Source organism: Rhamphochromis sp. 'chilingali', assembly GCF_963969265.1.
Source record: "Rhamphochromis sp. 'chilingali' genome assembly, chromosome: 16".
NCBI lineage: Eukaryota > Metazoa > Chordata > Actinopteri > Cichliformes > Cichlidae > Rhamphochromis > Rhamphochromis sp. 'chilingali'.
In genome coordinates, this window is record NC_137943.1 from 22035187 (window position 1) to 22052730 (window position 17544).

The 17544-nt window shown below is 39.7% G+C and overlaps 2 protein-coding genes across 3 annotated transcripts in view; one reads left to right on the top strand and one right to left on the bottom strand.

Annotated features, from left to right (window-relative positions):
* LOC308413061 (E3 ubiquitin/ISG15 ligase TRIM25-like) lies at window positions 1-14621 on the top strand. Its single transcript, XM_080907850.1, has 14 exons — window positions 1-3065; window positions 5666-5761; window positions 5917-6150; window positions 6594-6753; window positions 6851-6958; window positions 7767-7859; window positions 9217-9263; window positions 9977-10582; window positions 11359-11445; window positions 11548-11781; window positions 13386-13545; window positions 13648-13698; window positions 13787-13846; window positions 13921-14621. The coding sequence occupies exons 1-14, from the start codon at window positions 2466-2468 to the stop codon at window positions 14445-14447; spliced, it is 3063 nt and encodes a 1020-aa protein (XP_080763976.1). The 5' UTR covers window positions 1-2465; the 3' UTR covers window positions 14448-14621.
* The window catches only part of LOC308412730 (elongation factor 1-delta-like), a 14909-nt gene continuing 11870 nt past the window's right edge, over window positions 14506-17544 (bottom strand). For both annotated transcript variants that reach the window (XM_080907275.1, XM_080907274.1), the window contains 2 exons: window positions 15174-15368; window positions 14506-14635 (listed from right to left, as the gene is read on the bottom strand). In XM_080907275.1, coding sequence (XP_080763401.1) covers window positions 14597-14635; window positions 15174-15368 — 234 coding nt within the window. In that variant the 3' untranslated portion in view covers window positions 14506-14596. The remainder of the gene's footprint in view (window positions 14636-15173; window positions 15369-17544) is intronic.

Below are 17544 nucleotides of genomic sequence, written 5' to 3' on the forward strand. Positions count from 1 at the left end.
AAAAAAAGTTGTGCCACAAAACCAGCCAATCACAGACTTGGATGCAAAAAAATCTGATTGGCTGTTCTGGTCTCCAAGCCGTTCGAAATGACGAAATGCAATATCCCAGAATCCATTTCGTCCAAAATTCAAACGAGGCAGTGGCGGAGGAACACAGAGTGGCAGAGTTTGAAATATTACTCTTTCTGGGTCACAAAATAAACTTGTAAGATATTTTCATGCGAGAATGGTGCTGTGTAAACTTCAAATATCTGCTCGATTCATCAAGACATCACATATTTGCATAAGTGCTCTAACATTTTTGGAGATGATAATAGCATGTATTTCCATATATACAAAGGCACTGGAATCCCAGATAAAAACATGAATATTGTTTTCTTTTCTTTTCTTTTCTTTACTGAAAATGAAGAAAAAGAATATTAGATCATTCACAAAAATAGCAGTGTCTTCATTTTCATTCACAAACTGGAATTTTTATAGTATAAAATGAAAATGAAATGAGGATTTGGCTTTTTCCTTTAAGCACTGAACTAATATTAAGTTGTATATCCGTATATACTGATCTACAACTAACATTTTAGACTTGCCTCCACGCTGACTGGACCACATTCCACAGATCTTCTGCATTCTTGGGTTTTGCTTTAAGAACAGAATTTTTGAGGTCACACCACTAATTCTCAATCGGATTGAGGTCTGGGGATTGGGCCGGCCACTTCATGATATCAATCTGTTTTTGTCTGGAACCAGGATATTGCCCGCTTGCTGGTGTGTTTGGGGTGTTTTCCTGCTGAAACACCCATTTTAAGGGTCAGCATAAGGCAACATGAACTGTTCCAGTATTTTTAGGTACTGAAACTGGTCCATGGTGCCTGTTATGTGATAAATGGGCCCCACTCCAAAGTATGAGAAACAGCCCCAAACCATTATGCTTGCACCTCCATGTTTTACTTTCTTCAAAGTGTACTGTGGCTTGTATTCAGTGGCCTTTACGCCCAATAAGAACAATCTTACTCTCATCTGTCCACAGAATATCGCACCACTTCTCTTTAGGCCAGTCAATGTGTTCTTTGGCAAACTGTCACCTTTTCAATACATGTGGGTTTTTTTCAGCAGTGGTACTTTATGAAGGTTTCTTGCTAATAGTTTGGCTTCACATAAGCATCTTCTGATTACTGAAGTTCTCACAAGTAAATGGAGATCTTTTTTTATTTCTCTGGAGCTCATCACTGGATGCTTCTTTGCCATTATTGTTATTCTATGATCTAGGCGGATGGTAGTATTCCTTTTTCTACCACGTGTTTCGGGTTTTCTTTCCCATTTCAAAGCATTTGAGATCTTTTTAGCTGAGCAGCCAATTATTTTCTGCACTTCTTTTTAAGTTTTCCTCTATCCAATCAACTTTCTGATCAAAGTTTTTTCTCCCTCGATGCAATGTCTGGAACGACCCATTTTACTCACTGAGCAAGGGCTAAAACCAGCAGGTACAACAGCTGCCTTCCTTCCTTAAATAGCCCAAAAAAAAAATCAGATTTTTTGGAACTTGGAACTGTTTAACCCTTTTCTTCTTTTTTCTATATCTTGTTGTGTATGATATATTTTTATTATATACTTATTAGATATTTTTTTTAAATTGCATTTGATGCATTTGATACAGAATTCAACAAGCCAAACTGTCTCTTTACAAAGTCCCGTATCATATCGCATTAAGAAAACATCGCGTATGCTCAGAAGCTCACTCCAATGCAACCTTGACAAAGCTCAACAAACATCAGTAAACACGCAGACTGCGTGCAGTTATTCCCATAGTGTGCCAAGTCCCGAGTATAAACGCTATAAATGATACAGTTTAACCAAAAGTAACACGTCTGTGTCGAAAGTACAGATATTTGTTTAAAAATGTAGGGAGTACATGTAAAAAGTTATTAGAATTCAATTTAAGTACCCTTACTTCCCCGTTATATAGACAGCGAATATAGACATCTAGACAGATTACAAATTAAATGCCACATATGCGAAGAGAGAGAGAAAGACGGGGAAAAAAACAAACAACTATAATAGAAGACGTGATTTATCTCAGATAACAATTTCAGTGGGTAGATGCTTTGGAATATTATATTTTTTTATGGTTTGTTTTCTAGAAGTAATTTTAAAGACTTTATATATAATTTAAATTCGTTTAAGAGAATAACCAAAATAACGTTACAACACAGTTTGCAAAATCGAATGAAATATTTGGTTTTTACCATTTCTGAACATCAAGCCAGAATGTCTGCAGTACGATAAACCTGTTGTTCGCCTCACTCCCGCTCCGTGCCAGTTGGTGGCAGCAAAGCACCCATTCGTCGTTTGCCGACCGTCGATACAGTCCTGTTAAAGCCCTCAGTGGCCACGCCCCCTCATTCTCTTCCTGTAAACAAAGCAGTAGCTGTTTGTCACTTTCTAGCTGTACTTTGGTGTTTTCTACGATGGCTCAAGCCGGGGTGCTCCTGGACAAGGACCAGTTCAACTGCTCCATCTGTCTGGACGTGCTGAAGGACCCGGTTACTATACCGTGCGGACACAGCTACTGCTCGGGCTGCATCCAGAACTACTGGGACCAGGACGACTACCTCGGGGTTTATGTCTGTCCGCAGTGCCGACAGAACTTCAACCCGAGGCCGCTGCTCGCCAGGAACACCATTCTGGCCGACGTGGTGGAGATATTTAAGAACACGACACTCCAGGACGCCGCGGCACCGACAGCTGGCCGAACTTTTGCCGAAGCCGGCGACGTGGAGTGTGACGTCTGCATCGGGTTGAAGAGCAAAGCGGCCAGCTCCTGCCTGGTTTGTCTGGCGTCGTACTGCGATGATCACGTCCGGCCTCACTACGAGTCCTCAGCCTTCAAAAAACACAAGCTGGTGGCTGCCTCCAAGCGGCTCCAGGAGACCATTTGTCCGCGACATGACAAGCTGCTCGAGGTCTACTGCCGGACCGACAAGCGCTGCATCTGCTCCCTGTGTCTGACCGACGAGCACAAAGGGCACGACACGGTGCTGGCTGAGGAGGAGATACAGCAGAAGAAGGTAATCACCTCACCTGAATTACACAGAGGGAGGAAGCCTCCCACATGGAGCTCATTCCCTTTTTTCTGAGGCTGAGTTAACTGCCTCCACAATGTGCTGTCTGGAGTGTTTCCCTGATTTAAAACCCCAGTCTGCCCCTCACTAATATCCCCATATTATAAAAAGACTAAAAGCAACACTTAAAGTGATAAAAAAAAAATTAAAGGGAAACAAAACATTTTGACACAGTTAACTAAATCTAAACTATAGCAAACTGCCAGAGGAAGCAAAGGTAAGAACCTTACAAGTACAATTGTTCTGACTAAGTCTCCTTCGTATTCAAATGTCACATCGCAGTTAAATCTGCTGCACTGGCTCCCCATCATCTGGAGAGTCCACTATAGGATTCTGGTTTTGCCTTTTAAAGCGCTGCAGGGATGGGCACCATCGTGCAACCCCAGCAGGTCCCTGAGGTCATGTGATCAGGGCCTGCTGGCTTTGCGACATACAAAGCTGAGAACTAAAATAGGACGGAGCTTTTGCAACAGTGACCCTGAGACCCTCTGGAACCTTCTCTGTCTGAGCGTGTGGTCTGTGCTTTCTTTTAAAAAGCAGCTTTTTAAACTTGCTTTTTGGGTAACTTTTTGTTTCTATGTTTTAGCATTTTTGTTGCACTTTGCCTTTTTTGTGCTACATAAATAAAATCTTAATTGCTTCCTTAGAGTTTTTTTCCGTATGACTGTAGTCAGGGTTTAAAAAGTCTAAATACTGCAGTGCAGCTTAAGGTAAACATTAAAGTGAATATAGTCTTTTTCTCATATAAACATAATCCACAGATGCAAATGTGTGTTGACATTTCCAACATGCACTTTCTCTTAAAATCGTCTTTTAACAGTGGACTGAATCCACTCCAGAGTCAAACAATGTGTCTTTTCTTTTTCTTTAAGTGAAGACTTAATCTAATCCAGGGACCCATTCACAGGGGGACAAAAATAGTCTAACTGTTAAGATGCTTTAGAGAAATGGGGCAGAAAAGACACATGTCTACCACACACACACACACACACGCACACGGGTAAAATGAAAAGCTGCAAATCTTATAATTAAAGACATTTGAGAGGCTGGAAGCTGCATTGAAATGATTATCAAAGTGGTTGCCATGTAATTATCTATAAATCAACCCATTGTTTCATTAATTTTGTGTTGTCTATTCTTTAATTATGAACCTCTGAATGTTTCATTAAAGCGCTGATTTGGTTTTGTCAATCAGTTGCCATTTGTAGGGTTGTATTCTACCTTACATCAAATGTGAGAAAAGAAGTCAAATTTTCCAGATTTTTCCAAAATAAAATAATCCTCAACTAAAGGTAACTTTATCTGTTCCTTTATAAGAGAACTCATTTATTCATCTGGTATGTACATTTGCTTGTAGGTTGGGTTTGTGTTTCAGTCCTGAAGGACTTTTGTGTGTAAGATGAACATGACAACCATTGTACCACAGAGCCTCCTATGCATGAACAAATATTTGTCCCTATTCACAGCAGTATAAAAATCAATGTGACTAAGTGTCAGGGTGCTTTAGAGAGGAAGAATGTATTTTCAGCTGCTCTTTTGTCACAGCTGCAAGCGCCACATGTTTGAGTTTTCCACCAGATACAACCCCAAAGGGACTTGTGTCTCCAGCTGGAATCAAATCAGCGCCGCTTCACTTGCTGAGCAAATCACTACCTGATGGAGCCACTTGTTAAGTTGACTTAGAGAAACGAGGGAAAAAAAGTGCAACCAACTTAAAAATATTTAAAATGACTCCAATAGATCTAAAGAAAAGCTGCAAATCTTTTCCTATTTATCTCACCAAAAGAAAAAGAAAGAAAAGCTGACACCCTCATGTAAATTTTGACATGCTGTAATTCCAAATTGATTTGGGTCTCTTCCTGGAATTAACCAAGGGCCTTTCCATTTGATAGGCAAACATATAAACCACTGCTTACATGTTCAAATAATAGTCACGCAAATGAACATCATTTAATTTTCTGTATATCTGTTGCTAACTGCTGCTGTTCATTATTCTTTTATTGTGAACTGAGCTATTGATTGTATTTTAAAGGTCTCAGTGGTTTTCAGGGTTTTACTACCGAGTCATAATTTGTGATGCAGTTTTAATGAGGAACGCATTAAAGCAGATAACTCAGATCCTTTGTGTTAAGAAGATCCAACGTTCATCACTGAGTGTTTCGGTGTCTTTAATTCACCACACTATCTAATCTAGAATACATTTTCAGCCTGATCCACAGTAGGACCAAACAGTTTAACTGTAGACTCGTCAGAGAAATGGAGCAGAGATGTGAAGTTTATAGTTTGGGTTTGAAACACCTCTGGAGTTCCTCAAACCTGTTTTTGGGTATTTGTGTGGAATAAAAGCAGCAAAGAATTAAACAACTGAAAGACTTCATAATAATTTTTAATTTCTTCTCTTTTTTTTTAGTGATTCAGTTTTAGTGACAACTGACTTCAGTCCGTGCACAGGCCCAGTGTAGCAGGAAATCTGGATAATGTAGCAGAGAATGAAATGCATCTACTTCTGTTCAGTTACATGACTTTTTATTTTTGATTTTCGTCAGAGGCAGCTCAGTGAGATCAAGCAGAGCTCCCAGCTGAGGATTCAGCAAAGAGAAAAGGAGGTGCAGGAGCTGAGAAAAGCCATTTTCTCTCTCAGCGTAAGTGCTGATGTTCAACATCTCACTGTTGGATGGTAAAAATGTCTAATCTTTCTACTGTTAAAGGTCTACATTTGCTATTTTATCAGCTTTTGAAGTTTTTTTTGGTCTTTCTTCACTCTTTGCCTGGCGTTCTGTTCTCTGTCTCCCTCCAGCGTTCGGCTCGTGCAGCAGCCGAGGAAAGCGACGCAGTCTTCTCCGAGCTGATTCGGTCAATAGAGCTGAAGCGCTTTGAGGTTAGAGAGCTGATTAAAGCTCAGGAGAAGACGGCCATCGGTGAGGCAGAGAAGCTGCTGGAGCAGATTCAGAAGGAGATCGGCGAGCTGAAGAAGAATGAAGATGAACTGGATAAGCTTTCCCACGCTGAAGACCCCATCCATTTCCTTCAGGTGGATAAGAGTTTATCACACTCTCAGGACATTTTACTGTGACGATATGCTACACAATGAAAATAGTCCCTGTTTGTAGGGAGTTCTTAAACTTAGGAATTTCCTAAGTTTTTATCACATCCAGACCCTTTCGTAGATAATCTTTCACTACTGTAGTCCCAGCCTTGGATCTGGTGCCTTGTGGTCGTTGACCAAACCATTTTATGTCTTGTCTTTTGTCATGAATGCCACCCCTCCACTTATTTCTGCTACTCACCCTTCCTTGTTGTGTTCTGTATAAATAGCATGCTGGGAAACATCTCTGCGTCAGCTTACCTTCCTAGTCTCTATGTTGCTAAGCCCACCATGTGCTGAAATATTCATAAACACACCGCCACAGCAAAGTCTTGGGAAAAAAAGTGGTTCAAGTTTTATCTTCACCACTGTTCCTGGTCTGTATTTAGAGCTGTCAGTCCCTCCATGCTCCACCTGTGCTGTCGGCTTCGCCGTTGGTTGCATCGGACCCAGACTTCACCTTCGGCCCGGTGACGACAGCTGTGTCAGATTTTAAGGTGCTTCTGCAGGAGGTCTGTCAGAACGGATGTGTCAGCATTTATGAGAGAGGTAGATATAAAGATTTGTATCACATTTTAATTTTTTGCACCATAAATGATTCTGTCGACTGTCTGTTGACGTTGTTCTACTTTTTTATCTTTTACAGTGAGAAATATAGTAATTGTAAGGAATCCAGATCTCTCAGTCGAGTCTGACTGCACGGTGGTGGATCGAAGTTTTAATCTGGAAGTTGTACAAATGGAAGCAGCTGCATGTGAGTGTTCATGTGTGTCACATTCACAGGTTTTATTAACAGTTTTAAACAGTGCAGCAGTTTTGGTGGTCAGGGATGATTTTTAATCATCTTAAATCACTCTTTTAAATCAAAATCACCATCTTATCTGCGCCGGATTAAACACTCTTACAAAGCTCAATACATTTATTTTTTAGGGTTTTACATAGTCGCACGTATTTTAGGTGTCCGGTGTGTAAAGGCCTGTAGGGTCATTTAAATAAACCTCCCCTGGCAGCAGGGTCACACACCATTAAGATATTAAAGATTAAAATGTATAATTTACTGATTTCAAACAACTCTTAGATAATAAATGGCAGTTAAAATAAAGAATATCTAAATAAAAAAATATAAAGTGATATAATAATTGGGTGATATTGTTGTAACAGCTGGGAGATACTGACAGAAATGTGATATAAATATAAAAGAAATTCATCCACTTTATCAAAAGCTCAGTGGTCTACACTGATATTTTTCATGTTTGGTGTAACATGAAAACAAAATGAATATTTTCCTGTTTTTCTAGAAGGAATTTGCCTTAAATCAAACTTAAGTAAGACTAATATAAATCCACAAAAAACTCTCACACGTCACCAAAAACACACTAAAAATGTAAAATTTCTGTCCTGATAAAACTCTGTTTATTTTATTTTTATTTTAATTGTGAAAAATGAGACATGTTAATCTGATCTTATTATCTCACAGCAGTTGGCTTTGCTGAATCTGCAGATAAAGACCGATAGCTGAGACTGTAGTAACCTCTTTTTGTTACCCGTCTTTGTTATCGCAGTGATCCCTTCGCCTGGTCTAGACCAAAGTCATGTGAGCCCTCTCAACCCCTTCCTCACTCCAGGACCTCCAGCGTTTTCCTTTTCACCATTTGGTAACTACAACATTTAAACAGTATTTACTGCACGTGTGTGAAACCCACTTAACTCAAGCAAACCACATGCAAATCCTTCTGCTCATATTATTGTTCTAGTGTAATAAAGAAAGAAGCCGATTGAGTTTAGATGTGCTTAAACCCGCCAGTGCCGGGTGTCACTGTAACAAGAACTTGTGCAAATATTAACTCTTGTTTCTTTGTTTGATAGATTTGTTTGTTGTGTTTTGTTTACATAGTCAATATTTTAAAGCTAATCTTTAGTTAATAAGTAGCTCAGCCAGATGGTCGAGAATCTTTAAATATCGATTTTTGTCTCCGCCTGGGATCGTTCCCTTGTTAGGTGGATGTGTGAAGCTCTACACTTTGGAGCCACTCAGCACAGTTTGAGACCTAAATTTTATTTGATACACGTCAGCAAGCAGTGCTCTCATGTGGCTGCGTGGCACTCCTAGTCCTAATCCCAAGCTTTGATTAATGGGAGGGTTGTGTCAGGAACTTATGGAAGCTCATTTCTGGCACTAAAAACATTCACGAGTTACAATTTAGATTTTTATTTAAAAGTTTTTGTTTGGGTATCTCACAATTCTCACTTACTAACTCTATCTTCTGTGAAAATAACTTGAAATTTTAAATTATTTTCTCAATTTTTAGTTATTTTCCAACAAGTTTGAGCTGAAATTTTTACTCTTTTTCCAGGAGTGGAAACAAGCTTCTATTTGATAGTCCGATATTTAAAAAAAACAAAAACATGGATCGATCCGTTGTGGTGACCCTTTGGGAAATAAGGGATCAGCCAAAGTACTTTGAGATAAATCTATAGCCACGTGACAAATCTGATATAATCTTGTAAAAAAATGCCGGAGTAAAGTTTGACTTTAAAAAAATGTTTGCTCATGCTGGCTATTTGATTGCTGCTAAGTCAGGTTTTTGGATTGAACATTTTAGCTTAAAGGCAGGCAGGGATCGATTCACTTAATCTAAATTCTGTTAAACAGCGTCACAAAATGAGAAAAGAAAAAAACTCAAAACTTCAGAAAACAATGAAAAAAGAACATCAATCGCTTCCACGCTGCGGGACTTTGGTTTTTATTCATATTGTTCCAGAAAAGCTTGTTTTTACACACGTGTGCATTGATCTTTTTATCTTTTTACGTAGCTATTGTTGTTGATCATCATTCTTTGTAGAAGGCTCGATCCAGTATTAAGCAGTGGTTAAACAGAAAATTAGTAACAACTTTACCCCTTCCTCACATTTCAAGCTAGACTCTACTGGTATAAGTTGTGGTATTTATTTGTGCTAAAGACAAAAAAAAAAAAAAAAAAAAGATTTTTCTTTGTTTCCTTCTTTTTCCAGGCTCTAAATTCTCCTCGGGATCCAGACATAAGCACCCTCCACGACGTGCTCACCCCAGGAGGAAATAAGACTTCTTAAGGACATCAAACCTCACTTTCACACACTCACCCTGATGGAACGTCATTATACTCAAGTGCTGTCCACACACAAAGCCACACTACAACTTAAGTCATGTAATTGCTGTTTTTTTTTTTAAATTTTTTATTCTGCTATACTCAAATGTAATCAGTGTTGGGAAAGGCACGAGAAAAGCATCTGTGAAGATCGCACTGACGATGTATTCAGCAGCAACAAGCAGGACTGACTTAGTGCGTTTTATTTCAGTGTTAGATGCTTTTAAAGGTATATTATTTATTTTTTTTAACCCAGTAATCCTCTGTAAACAGTCATATTTGCTTCAATGATAACGTGGATTATTTGACATGCTGGCATTAAAAAACAAACGCACTACATTTTCTCACGGGTGGTTTTTGTTTACACATCAGCTCCGTGACCAAAACGCTGGCTCCAGGCACGAAAACAATGCCATTTTCCAGTACAGCCTCATATCAGATTGTATTTAAATGTGATCTCACAGGAGCTTCCCTGATGTGGGACCTGGAGGCGTTTTCTTTGTCAGGCTGGTCTTTGCACAGGCTCTCTGGGACGGCCCATTTGCTTCTTTGCTGGCTGTGATTGGAGGCTTCAGGTTGCAGCAGGTGAAACATGAGAAGCTGCTGTCAGCACACCTGTGAACTACGCCCATCTTTGCCTGTTCTAGTTTCAGTCGAGAGTGCAGGAAATGGCAGCCACAACGATTTCTGTTGAGCAGGACCAGTTCTGCTGTTCAGTGTGCCTGGAGGTGTTAAGAGACCCAGTGACGATCCCCTGTGGACACAGCTACTGCCTGGAGTGCATTGAAGACTACTGGAACAGGGCGAAGCAGAAAGGTCAGTGGAGCTGTCCTCAGTGCAGGCAGGTGTTCAACCCGAGACCTCTCCTGAGCAGGAACACTGTTCTGGGTGAACTGGTGGAAAAGCTTCAGAAAACCGGATTTCAGGCCGAAAGTCAACAATCCAGCAAACCAGAGGAGGTGAAATGCACTTCATGTACGGTGAGAAAAAGCAAAGCCGTGAAGTCATGCCTTATGTGCGTAGGGTCGTACTGCGCCTCTCACCTGAAAGCCCACGAAGAACGCTTTCGTGGAAAGGGACATAAGCTGATCCCACCTTCGGATCAGCTGAAAGAGAAGCTGTGCCCACAGCACGATAAGTTACTGAGGCTGTACTGTCACAATGACCAGCACTGTGTGTGCTCGCAGTGTGTTAAAGAGAGCCATAAGGGCCATGAAACTGTCTCCGTGGTGGACGAGAGGGCAAAACAGCAGGTGGGTTTGAGCATTTTTCTTTTTTTTGCAATCTTTTCTGAGTGGATTTGAAATTCAAAATGTGCACTTGACCTTCTATTGGCTTTCTAAGACCTTTATTTAGACGGAGAGCTTTTACTGGCAGCACAAATTTGGATTTTAAGGGGAAACTTGTCAAGATTTACATATCAAATCAGTACTTAGGGATAGTACTCCTCAGTCTGTAGAGGTAAGTGTTAAAGCCAGAGAGAGCCAGATGAGGAATGAGAAAGAAAGAAAAACCGACCAATTAGAGGCTGTTACCTGTTAGGCTGCTTGTTGAATATTTTCCTTTTTTCCAGATAAGGTCATGTGTACAGTCTATGATGTAAGCTCAAAAAACTCTTAATCGACATTTTTTGGAAAGCTGAGTTTTGCTGCCAGACCTGTTGAATCAAGGAATCACTTAAAACATATGAAGTAGACTAAGATTGTCTTTAAAGCAACACAAGAAAAGATGAGAACAAAGTCACTGATATGTGTCACTCTGGAAAAGGCTACAAAGTCACAGTGATAGCCATTATATACAAATGAAGAAAACTCAGCATTGAAAATATTGAACACAAGCAGAGTAACGTGTGCTTTGGTCCTGCTGCTGTATCTTGGCTGGAAGACCAAAGGCCTCCTACTGTACTGCCATCCTTTGATTTTTGAAATCAAAACTTTCCACCGTGAAATGCAGCCGCGAAAAATTATTCGCCTAAGCGGCACAGGGGACTGCTCCATGTGATTGATATTCATCTTTTGTATTCTCTTAGAAAAAACTCCAGGAGACCTCTTTGAAGTCTGTGCAGAAACTGAAGGAGAGTGAGAAGGAACTACGATATGTAATCAGATACATCAAGGTGAGTGCATTTCCTCTCCAGGAGCTTTAAAATGTGTCTTTGTCAAAAGTGCAGTTCCAGTGAATCCAGGGGACCAAAAGAGGAAACTTTTATCTTCCACAGCACTCCACGGAGGCTGCACAGGAGGAGAGTGAGAGGATTTTCTCCAAGCTGATCCGATCCATTGAGAAACAGAACAGCGAGGTGAAGGAGCTGATCAGAGTCCAGGGCAAAGCAGCCGTCAGTCAGGCTGAGGAGGAGCTGGAGAAGATACAGAAGGAGATGGCCGAGCTCAAGAGGACCGGCGCTGAGCTGGAGAAGCTCTCTCACACTGAAGACCACATCCACTTTCTTCAGGTGTGAAACTGAAGTTTGAACTAAAAATGTGGGAAAGATTGACTTTTGTTTTTAATCTAACCACAAGTCTCTCTTATAAGGGAAACGTTCAAAGCTTTTTGATATACTTTGCTGATTTGGGGCCCTGAAAGGGGTTTTATAAATACACAATCTGCTCAGTTTAGTGTTCACTTACCTCTTTTGGCTTTGGATGGTGAGGGAAATCCTAATCAGGCAGAAGACAGTGAGGTTATTTCCCATTTTACTAACGTCTAGATAATTTACTTTCACTGTTCCTCTTAAAAATTACTGAAATTAATCACATCTAAAAGTAAGTACACTGTAATTTCTATATTTACTTATGAAGTGAGATTTAACTGAGGATGATAAATAATCCAAATGACACGTGTGCTATCAGCTTTAGCTACTAACACTAAAGTTCATTCAGCGTCTGTTGAAGTGTTTCCAGGATCTCCAGAATCAAGGACAAATCTGAAACTTAGCATGAGAAAAACTGAAGTGAAAACTCAAATTACAAACTTTAAAATTCAGAAGTTGCAGAGCTGCAGTGAACTTCAGTCACACATCATTTGGCAAAGGCACTTTGTAAGGTCCCTTCCCAGAAAGACTCCTGTATGTTTACTGATGCAGAACTATGGAAAAGGTCAAACCTGCCGACTTATGCTTGTCGTCTTATGACCCTGCTTTCCCCTATTTGGATCCATGTTAACCTGAGTAATGTTTGAACTGCAGCCAAATGGCCTATTTATCAAACACATCCAAAGTATTCAGCACGATAATATATTTAAATGTTTTGTCTCCTTTTAATCCTTTTTATTAAATTAAAAATAAATAAATAAAACTTGCTCTTTAATTATGGTCTGGGCTGTAAGCGATTCACCACAACTGTTCTGCGAGCCTTCCTGGTTTATTTACACCTGCTGCATTTGTATTCAAATTAGGGCTGTGCGATATGACCAAAATCTCATATCCCGATATAAGAATTCTATCGTCCGATGACGATATAAATCACAAAAATGTAACATTTTCTGTAAATTCTGTGAATCTCGGGCAGCTCGGGAAGTGTTTCCAGCTGCGCGTGATGTACCTGGAGTCGAGTGTTTTAACAGATGCATGAAACGATACATTTTTAGACATAAGTTGTAACGACCGTTTTCTTTGTGAGTATTTATTACACGGCGCGCTGCGGGGAAAAGCCTGTTCTAACGATTGACTCTAAGGTTTATTTTTTAGCACATGGCGGATCTTTTTTTACTTCTCATCCGTAAATAATCTGCTCTTTCACGTGATTCAGTTTATTTTGAAAAGTCTCAACAGGATCCTGAGCTTTATTGTGAAAGGTTTATATGGAAAATAAACAAGCGGACACACGATAGTGTTACCATCATTGTTGCTAATGCATAAAAACAGGCGCTTGTCCGTCCACAGTGTGGTTATATTAAATATAAGAGAAAGAGAGAACTTTAAGAAATTAATATAGCCACTACAGTGACCGTCAAAACGATGAAAAAAAAATATTGCCGTAAACAGTTGTGGTCATCCGATATATATTGTTATATCCAACAGCCCTAATTCAAATGCTGTTGTGTTGAATGTTTTTGCAGAAGTGCAAGTCTCTTCACTTCCCTACAAAGCCCGTGGAGATGCCCAGCACTGATGCGCTTCATTATTTGATGTATAAAACCACGAAAGGGGCGCTGGTTAACCTGAAGGACAGTCTGGATGATACACTTCAAAAAGAATTCTCCAAAATATCTGAAAAGGGTAAGTAGTGACGTAAATGTACCCTTTACTTCACTTCTCATTGCAACACACACGATTTACAAAGAAACCCCAACACCTTTATTTTCTAATTTACATTTTCAGTCACTTTACTGAAAGAAAGCAGCAGTAAGAACAACTCTGAAAAGTCTAAAGGTGAGATTTACTAAACCTCACACACAAAAGCAACTTAGAAAACTGTCACTTAAATTTAATTTAACCCTTTATCCTCTAAATCTAACAGTTAAAGACGCTGACATACCCCACAACTCAGAACCAAAGACGAGAGCTGATTTTCTTCAATGTGAGTACGATCATTTACAAATCATACCACCATCAAATACAGTCATCTGTAGCACACGCTCATCTTCTGTCCAGATTACAACGATATAATCCTGGACCCGAACACTGCCAACTCTTACTTGTGCTTCTCTGACGGGCAACGAGCCGTGACCACACGCGCCGACCCGCAGCCCTACGCGGACCACCCAGACCGCTTCACCAGCTGGGCACAGGTGCTGTGTAAGGCCGGGATGGCTGGACGCTGCTACTGGGAGATCGAGTGGACCGGAAACGGAGGGGTTTCCGTCGGCGTGTGCTACAAGAACATGAGCCGGGCCGGAGGAGGGAGCGAGTGCAAGCTGGGGCACAACTCTAAATCGTGGAGCCTGGACTGCTCACCCACAGCCTGCTCATTTCAGCACAATAAGGAGAGCATGACTCTCAGTGCCCAGTGTGCTTGCAGAATAGGAGTGTATCTAGATTTCAGAGGTGGGACTTTATCCTTCTTTAATGTTTCTGATGCAATGGTTCTGCTTCACAAAGAGAAGATCACATTCACGCAGCCTCTATACCCTGGATTCTGGGTGGGGCTGGGCTCCACTTTGAAGCTGTGCTCAATTTAACATGTGAAGACAGGCAGAATAATTCATTTCAGTGAGAATGAGGAAACTGAGGCAGATGTTTGTGCTCAAAGATTTGCTTTTCTTTTTATTAACCACACACCCGCAGCAGCAATAACACTTTGGTGGAGCAGGTGAAGGGCTGGAGGAGCTTAGATCTTATTGAAGGCAGCAACATCGACACTCTGGATCTACAGAGGAAGAAAGAATTGAATGCAAAGTCAGTTATTGCAACATATTTATGCTATTAAGATTTAATGTAATGAAAGCCATTATTTAAATAAAGTTGTTTTACTGATTAACTTACAAAACTGGTAAAAGATGCTTTTTGTGATGAGTGAGTGAGAAGTCTTCACTAAATGTTTACTGCAATATATGATTTCTTGCACCAATGATTAAAAAGTAAAATGAATTTGATTCATATCTCAGAGCAGAATAAAAGATAACGACTAGATTCATGAATGGAGAGTTAGGAGTCCATAAAGAGGAGGAAACCACCTCTTTAATAAACAAAAACAAACCTATCTATATATAGATAATCTTATTACAAAGGATGTAAGCATTTTTGGAGAAACAATATTTGTCTGGTGAAAGGAGGGAACCATTTCTAATCTGAACACTGGCATGTAAAACTCTCGTCCAGCTGCATTGTGACAACTGTTGCATAAATGTAAGTTAAAACATGGCTCAACACCACAAACTGTTTACACCTCTGTGATTGTTACTTACATAGTCCTCAAACTTGGTGATCTCCTCTTCCAGGATGTCTGTGCCAACTTTATCGTCCTCAACCACACAGCTGATCTGCAGCTTCTTGATGCCATAGCCGACTGGCACCAGCTTGGAAGCTCCCCACAGGAGCCCGTCTATCTGCACCGAGCGCACACACTCCTCCAGCTTAGCCATATCCGTCTCATCGTCCCACTAAACACACACAAGGGGAGAGACACAAATACCAATCGGGTTCAATGACACAGCTCACATTACAGTTAAAATGTATCGCTTAAAAGTTTTTAAAAAATTTTTTCCTCTTCAACAATCATTACTATTACAGACTAGTCAGTTTTTCAGGATTTACCAGAAAAAAAAAACAAAACAAAAAAACCCCCAAAACCCTTAACCACGAATAAAATGTATCAAATTAAAATTTTAAAGAAAAACTTGCACATGTGAAAATCTTTTATGCTTCGATAGATACTAGGGGTGCAACGATACACAAAATTCACGGTTCGGTTCGGTTCGATACTTTGGTGTCACGGTTCGATATTTTTTCGATACAAAAAAAAAAAAATGTTCATGCCTTTTTAATTTGTCATTTATTAAAATTATAAATATATATTTTAACTCAAAAGTACAGTTTTTAAATTTAACCCTAACCCTTGTGCGCGTTTTTTATTTTGACAGCGAATGCGCACCTGCGGACCACTTATGTGCAGCCCTGGTTATTTAGCTTGTCATATTGCAGCCACAGAAATAATTTTGTCCATGAGACCATAAAGCTGCACTTTCTTTTTGCCTTATAGTCTGATTTGTCATAACTTCTCCGTTTTGTGGTAAGCTTTTCTTTGGCTGTCACTTCTTCACCCTGACCTGTCTTATTTGGCTCAGCAGAACTAAAATATATATCTGTCTGTGAAGGTTCTCTATGGAACGCCAGGACTGCCATAATGAATTAATTAAATACACCATTAAATAATTAATTAAATGTGGCAATAATTAATTAAAATTGGAATTAATTAATTAAATAAATAGTTATGATATATGTAATTAATTAATTATTGACACATTTAATTAATTATTTATGTATTTCACGTTTTAATTAATTATTGACACATTTAATTAATTAATTGACATATTTAATTAATTATTTATGTATTTCACATTTTAATTAATTATTGACACATTTAATTAATTATTGACATATTTAATTAATTATTTAATGATATATTTATTTATTTCGGCAGTCCTGACGCCTGGCTCTCATCATGAAATAATTTTATCTGTCAGCCTCACCCATCAAACTCAGGGGGCGGGGTTAACGCTGATCGAGTCAAAACCATTGCTTTGGCCTGGTGGCCATTGTTTCTAGCACACAACAACCGGCATGTGGAAGCTAACAGAACTGAGCTTTGAAAAACCCTGTTTGTGTGTTACCAAATACCGTTTTAATATTTTTTTAGCCGAGAATGTAGTGGTTTAATCTTCATGTGTCTGGTCGGTTTGTCAAGATACAGCCTCTTTGCAAAAGTGTTTCGATGATTTCGGAGATGTCGTCCCAGTCTCACGGCAAAGCGTGGGATAGACCCGCTCGCCTCGCAAGCAATCCCACCGACAAAGCGCAGGCCCCGGTACACAGCTGTAGTAACCCCCGCTGACTTCTTTTACTGAGGTTATATTTATCGGTGTTTTATTTCCTGATGTTCTTATGTGTCCTACGTGTTTCAGTCGCCAATTCTGAATTATAACTAACATTAAAAACATGTTTAAGGAGGAGAGAGAGCAAATAAATCTGTTTAACATCTGATCTTTGGGTTTTTGTTCAGTAATCAGCGTGACCTGTGTATAAACACATAAAAGAGATAACGTTGGTGTTTCCGTCATGTAGTAACTGCTGGCTTTAACTGTACAAAGATTGTTCGACACTATGAAACACATACAGACTTCATGATGTTCGGCTAATATTTTTATTGTGAATATTAATCATGCTGACCTCGCTCTGTACACCACGCAGCGAGGTCAGCATATCCACGATATCCTCAGCTCCATGAGTTAACACAAAGTTTCCCAGCTGACTATCTAACTGCCAACTATTCCAGAGACGTGAAAATATACAGCATAAAGAAAAGTGTAAGAGACTCAGCAGCAGATTAGAATAACAGTTATACATTTAATAAATCACCAAATGAATCCAAGAAACGAGCAAACCTGTTCCGACAATTTGAATTTGTATTCCCTCAGCTGCAGACTCGCTGCTGTTTAAATGTTTGAAAAGGAAGATTAGATATAAAAAACGTCAAACATAGACTCAGTCTGCCTTCACATTTGATATGAGGCCAGCACGTATAGTGGCCTCAGCAGGCTATTACTGAAATACACATGC